Source organism: Botrytis porri, assembly GCF_014898465.1.
Source record: "Botrytis porri strain MUCL 3234 chromosome Unknown BPOR_008, whole genome shotgun sequence".
Classification (NCBI taxonomy): Eukaryota; Fungi; Ascomycota; class Leotiomycetes; order Helotiales; family Sclerotiniaceae; genus Botrytis; species Botrytis porri.
In genome coordinates this window covers 1,238,988-1,246,127 of record NW_024066082.1, presented here as the reverse complement: position 1 = coordinate 1,246,127, position 7,140 = coordinate 1,238,988, and the positions used below count along the sequence as shown (strand labels likewise).

At 39.8% G+C, this 7,140-nt stretch overlaps 2 protein-coding genes across 2 annotated transcripts; one reads left to right on the top strand and one right to left on the bottom strand.

The window, feature by feature from the left end:
* Positions 1–1,923: 1,923 nt before the first annotated feature.
* EAF01_006496 (uncharacterized protein) lies at positions 1,924–2,404 on the bottom strand (the record flags this gene model as incomplete). The annotated part of the gene is made up of 3 exons (XM_038914750.1): positions 1,924–1,956; positions 1,981–2,178; positions 2,282–2,404. 3 exons carry the CDS (start codon positions 2,402–2,404, stop codon positions 1,924–1,926), a joined length of 354 nt encoding a protein of 117 aa, XP_038769705.1.
* Positions 2,405–3,177: 773 nt separating this feature from the next.
* Positions 3,178–6,512, top strand: EAF01_006495 (uncharacterized protein). The gene is made up of 3 exons (XM_038914749.1): positions 3,178–4,282; positions 4,334–5,351; positions 5,540–6,512. Exons 1-3 carry the CDS (start codon positions 4,036–4,038, stop codon positions 6,108–6,110), a joined length of 1,836 nt encoding a protein of 611 aa, XP_038769704.1. The 5' UTR covers positions 3,178–4,035; the 3' UTR covers positions 6,111–6,512.
* Positions 6,513–7,140: the final 628 nt, after the last annotated feature.

The window sequence follows — 7,140 nt, the reverse complement described above, 5'->3', positions numbered from 1 at the left end:
GGAAAGTCGTGGAGTAGTTACATCTTGTAAAGCATTTGCAAACAACGCCGAAGTTCAAAATTCAAAATCGAGTACTTTCAAGAGCCTGTACATCGAAAGGTTCCAGTCCTCATGGATAATGTAACTGACATATTAGAGGACCTGATACCTTCACTCCTGCATCTTATATTGATATCGGTGAATGCGGCTTCGAATGATTTCGTTCCTTGATGCAGACAGGAAAAGCCAATGGGTTCTCACACTCTGATCCTACCCCAACCTTGACGCTCTATTCTCGCAGCACCCCAAAACGGTTGTTACGTTGAAGAAAACAAGCGAGTTTCTGAGATCTTTGGGAATTTGAGGCGGGATTGGGCACCGAGTAGGGTTTACCCAGGTATACCCGGGTATTTTTTCTGGGTATTTCAATGAATATTCAATCTATAATATTTTTTGAATAGGGTAAATATTCGAGAGATGATATTGAGTATAAATATATTCGCGAGTAAACATTATATGAATTCATTAGATTATTGAGTTTTTTAATTAATAAAATAGAAATTCATTTCTTTATTATAATTTACAAATTCTAATTTGAATAGTTGATTATTAATTGATACTTACAATTATAATTCTTTTAAAGAGTTTAGATGATAATAATAAATATTCATATACATATAACTCGTAACTTTCATATAATTTAAACTTATTATAAAGAAAACTTTTATATAGGGTAAAGGATTATATTTACCATTATAATCTTAATATTATTAATTTATACATCTGAATTATTAAATAGATTGAAAATAATCTCCTCTTAAAACAATAACTATTAGACGATTATATAATATTTACCCCGGATACCTCGAATACCCAGCGATATTTTTGATTTTTCTGAGTATCCACTCTGCTATATACTTATAGGGTAGAGTAAATACCTGGTGAGGTCAAAAACGCCAGGTAGGGTACGGGTGCCCAAGCCTGATTCGAGATAATAAGACAGAGTTTGGCCAGGTTCAAAGTAACTCCGTCCGAATCGACGACTGTAGCACCTGTCTAGACTTGGCTGAAGACACTGAAGATAGCGCTTCGAGTTTGATGTTATAATTGTAGGGGTTTGTATGCTCTACAAGGTAGACACAGTAATAGAACTTTACAGGTTTGAGAGTACAGATCCTCTCTTCCTGGATGGTATCATTTCGATGATACTTCATTGCCTAAAAATAGGACAAATTTCCAATCATGGGGTAATGAAGAAACTTCTGTAAACAGTAGAGGTATTTATAGGACTTGCAAACTTCAATTGTTAACGAAAATAGAAGAGTCTTCCGGTTTGGCCTTGACAAATGGGATGGTTCTGTATATAGATCAAAGACGGGGAATGCCAGCGAAGTAAGTAGTCAATGGGTAAGAAACGAACAATGAGTGAGGGTTTAACTCGAAAAATGTAAATTTGTAATCTTTACACCTGTGCTAAGCATGAACGAACCCCGCAGACGTGTCAGATTAATACTCGAATTCTGGTTGTGACTATTCCTCATCGACTTAGGACACTCACAGAGTTCTGATATGCAGGTCTAATGCTGCCTTGCTTGTGAAGAAGTCATACTTATTGATGACTGCAGTAACCTAATCCATACCCTCCATGTTCATGATCCACGCTCATATGCATACATAACTAACGTAGATGAAGCTAAAATAGAAAGTCGTTTCGCTGACCTAGTCACCTTCGACATCATGCGGTATTAATAAAAGGCACATAGACAAATACTGGTAGATCAAAGGTATGCGGCGCTTAGCGCATCTAATACATACTATTGATGCATAAAACATCCAACGTTCATTCATGGTCTTCAGAATCGTGGTTGATGAGACGTGGAGATTAAGCTTATCACGTGCAATGCAAGATGTTCTTCTTAGAGCAAACGGGGTCTTCCAGATCTATTACCGGGCCGATGTGCCAAGAAGTTCAAAGTCCTGCAAGTCAGTAATCCTACATACATAATACATACTGTCACATTCCGAGAAGGGAGGGAGATCGAACATGTACATCCCGAGGTTTGTGATATGAACATGGATCGGCGGTGAGAATATCGCGATTCTTGTGTACGTGGTACACATGGCGTACAATACAGATGATGAGAAGTCTGTATCTCTTGTCCGCGCTGGATGGCAAACATTTATTGTACTCGTGGAGTTCTAGAAAGTGTTCGAATAAGATACTGGATGGAAATACACACTGATCTTACTTTGAGGTCGTGAGCTTACTATGTGAGGAAGGTAATAGATTGAAATCACTTACTAACCTTATAAGAAACGCCTCTGGATGAGTCCAAGGACAATTATCAGCTGTAATGTCCATATGGTCCATGGAGCGCAAAAAGGAATTGCCATCAAGAGTATCATGGATAATAAGAAAAGCCATGATACAGGCATTGTAGGTATTGGATATCTTGAGGAAGATCATTTCCTAAATCGGGATACATAGATGCTTTCTCATTGACGCTGGCTACCAAGATATTGTTGGAAAGATATCATCTTATGCTCTGAATGGAATCAATAGATCTTCCGCAATGTAACCCAGAATAAGATTCACGCACGACTGTGCCTCCTTGGGGTAGGCGAGGCAGGTACAGTATGATATATTCCAGGACTTCTAGGACTCCAACACTGGTAAGAATATGCATTACACGACATCGATCAAACTCAGGGAGTACCTTTCCAAGTTCTCTGTTTTCACTCGCAGTTAGTTTCACACTTGTTATGTGCTGTGTCCGTACTCTTGCTCGCTCTCGTACAAGGCCAAGATCTTCCTTCCACTCAAGTTCTTAGATCGGCTCCAAAGTAGAATGGCGGCGTTGGATCCTTGAAGAGAAAACCGGAGACAGTAAACTTATCTGAGTATAGCTTCATCTTCTTTTCATCTGGTTAATCTGGTTAATCTGTGAATTTCTTAATCCCATCCTATCATACCATTCACATCCATTAACCAGAGAATCATGAGTCTAGAATTTGATCCTTATTTACCAATTATTGAAAGTCGTGCCGAATCAAAGCATCAAGGGGGGGAAGGGGGGGAGGGCGATGATCACCGAGATGCTACCTAGTAGGTACCTACATAGTACGAAGTACATACGAAGTACATCAGTTCGGGAATTTATCCCTCTACAGCACATTTCGTACCTTCACTTCAAACAGGCTTCTATTAGCTTCACTCACTTCATAATTTCCAGCCGCCACCAATCAATAAAGAGGATGCGGATGTACTCCATAAGTATGACAATAAAATAAATCTAACAAAATAACTTCATCATTTAAATTGACCAAAAAAAAAAGCAACCAAGCAGTAATTAGATACCATTGTTACCACATTTATGTGGAGATATGGATGTAAATAATTGATTCCCTACTTCAGAATTTCTTTTTTTCAAACATTCCCATCTCCATTGTCGACATAGCGAATCTACCTATATCATCTTTGTTCTCGACCTTCACATGGATAGGATACCTGAGTAGTATCAAGATCATCTTTTTTTTGACATCGGATCCTCAGCTTTCCGTGCTTCCTATGCAAAACTTACCTCAACTCCATTCCAAGTTCTACTTAGTCCATGAAATCGATATCGCACGGCAATATTAATCACAAATTACCATCATTGTGGGTTTCTACCGTGACATTGCTTCGATCTTCATCTGCATAATATCGGCCATTGTATCCCAGCTTCAAATTTCTTCTCGTTGGCCAATGTTATTGGGAATACGGAGATACCACAAGAAAATCTTCTGCGAAGATTCGCAGCATACCCAATCGTGGCGGCATACAACCAGCCTCATCTTGCGCCAGGATTCGGTCTGGAATATCAATACCTTCAATCGAACCCCTCACCTATATATTCGGGATCTACCAGTACCACATCGGACTTGACTATCATTGGCGATCAACGATACGCTTCCCCAGCTTATCCTATCTGCGACAACAGTCATAGACCTACAAAACGTCAAAAGATTAATGGAAAGCCAAAGCACATTAAAGTTCGAGCGAAGATAGATAATCAGATGCCAGGAAATGATGGGTCTTCCGCAACTGCTGCGGAAGCTTCTACAACTGCTGCAAATAAACCAAAACGGGTACGAACAGGATGTTTGACATGCAGAGAAAGACATTTGAAATGTGATGAGGGTCTGCCAAACTGTCTGAATTGCCGGAAATCTAGTAGGGAATGCAAAAGAGGGGTGCGATTAAATTTTATCGATACCCAGATCAAATCACCACCAATGATCCCTCCGACAGCAGATTGGTCAGGTCAGTAGATTGAAGGATGTTTTCGCCATACATTTACTCACGCATTTTCAGTTCAATTCCAAGATGAATCCCGCGAAATTGCTTCGGAATACAAGGGCGGCCTAAGTCGGTATGCTCACATCGAACAAACAATTACTCCTCCTCGAGATCCACCCACCGAATATCCTATGCGACCTGTGGTTGGTGATCCTATGATGCAAGGAAATGCCCTTCCACCAATACAGACTACTGGTACTTTCATGGAAAATAACCTTGGGGTTAAGCAAGAGATGGCAAATTCTTCACATTCTAGGCATACAAGTACACATTTATCTCACGCTGGTAGTGAGACTTCTAGCTATTTGACCGCGCCGACTGCATACACTGCTTCGGAACATATTATCACGCCACCAAACGAATCTCGGGATTATCTTACTACTCCCGAAGAAGTTCTATATATGCAGGTTTTCGTCGAGGAAGTTGGATTATGGATGGATAGTATGGACCCGATGAAACACTTCTCCAGGCTATTGCCGTTCCATTCTCTAGGAGAACCCATGCTTCTTAATGCTTTCCTAGCATGTGGAGCTCGACATTTGACTCTTGTCAATCCTGTTTACCAGGAGGACAAAGCATTATATTATTATGATACAGCCACTACTCAATTGTTGCGATCGTTACAAAATCCCGATCGCGATACTGTCATCTGTGCAACTACAGCTGTCATTCTTAACGTTTATGAGATCATGTCCGAAAGAGCGATGCAACGTATGAACCATATTGCCGGAGCACGAGCTTTGATTAAGGAATGTGGATGGAATGCAAGAAGTACTGGTGTAGGGGCCGCATGCTTTTGGCTTAATGTTGGTATGGAATTGCTCAGTTGTTTGCATTTTAATTGGCAGGTAGCTTGGGAACCAGATCAATGGGGAGTGGATATGGACTTTTCACGGGAATTGGAAGCTGGACGAGAGGAAGTCTGGGTCCATCGGATGCTATACATCATTGGTAAAATCGCAAATTTCCGGGCATCAATCCCACGGTTTCAGGAGGCATCACCACACGACGAACAAATTCGAATGCAATCTAGGTATGCGGAGTGGCAAAAATTAAAGAATCTTTGTGATAGCTGGAATAATAGTATACCTCGGACCATGCACCCAATGGCTTATTTGTATCCGTCACAGACCACCTCAAGTTCCGCCTTCCCAGAAGTCTGGTGAGTATCTATCCATTAAGCGGGTTGTACAAAGTAACCTACTAATCACAAACTGATAGGCTTCTCAAACGTGCCACAATCGTTGGTAGATTGTTCTACCACACAGCGATGTGCCTTCTCCCTCAAATCAATCCGTTGTTGAGCCCAGAAAATTCGGATATGCATGATATGCAGCAAGACCATTCTCGTTCCATATGTGGCATTGTAGCACACGTCAAGGACAGGGGAGTAGCTAGTGTCGCGCTTCGCTCCTTAGCTATTGCTGCCGAATGTTTAGTCGTTCGTCGCGAACAAGAAGAAGTACTCACCATATTCGAAAAAATTCGAAAAGAGACGGGTTGGAGAGTTGGATTTTTACACAAAGAACTCAAAACGAAGTGGGGCTGGCCAGATGAAACAACACCACAGCAACAGATGATGCCACAAGTGAATTCCTTGTCACAATTTTTCCCCTCTAATACGCCAGCACCAACGTCAAATTTACCACCTGCACCAGCAAGGCCGTCCATTCCAAGCGGTATCTTGAATCCTCTTCTGAAAACTGCGGACTTCTCCCTACCGAATCATCCATATCAACAACATTATCAACCACCAAACACAACAAATCAATTTACTCATACATATCTATAATTGATACATCATATTACAAACGACCATCGTGAGCTTCATTCTTCATTACATCTTCGACGACGCTATAGGAGACGCAAATCAAGATGATACCTGAGAGGACATATTCAGGGATGGACGCCATTTTGCAAACGGAATCTGGGGCACAAAATTCTCAATTTAGCGTTATGAACTGGGAAATTGGAGTCAAATTGGCGTTTGGGGAATAAACAATCGGCGCTGGATTTGTGGGGCACTCCTAGGTATTCTTGAACATAAAACCTTGGAGTTTGAGGGAATGGAGGGCTTTATTCTTTCAGCGTTGTTCTTGGATACTGTAGTACTATAGAGAGAGTGACGTGGACGACAGTGTATATACATTATATATGAATTGTATTATCTCTGAATATTAAAGAATGTACCTATTCTGTTCGATATTTGCCCTTCTCGTCTGAATGGTTTGAAGTCGGTGAGTAGGTGAACTCATCATGAACAGGAAATTAAGGCTACTAGGTACTTTACCTTTTGCCATTTTCATATACAAGTAGGCGAAGCCGGTAATATTGGTAGACGGGCAACGATTCAATATTATACAGATACCCATATTTCATTTTTCAGTTCAAGAGGAAGATTGATTTTCACACTACCACCAGTGCCACCAGTGGGTGCACGAACTCACGGGACACTTAAGAAGAAAGCATAATTTCACGTTCAAATCCATTGATTTCAAATTTTAATTACAATTTATATTCGTTTTGAAAAAACTTCAAATTTTCTTTTTTTTGATTCAATTTTTATATTATGTGGAATTTTAGTATTTATAAATTATTTGTTTCAATTTCAAAATAATTTAGTGAAATATTGAATTATAATTGAATTATTAAAATTGATCTTTTTGATATAGAATTGTACTTTACTTATTATCCCCTAGACCGTCATTATATGACGCCTGAGTGGTTCATACATTAAACAAAACCATCAATATTTTTATAAATAATATTAATAATAAGGAAATCAATAAATATACAATACACAATAATTCCATCAATATAAT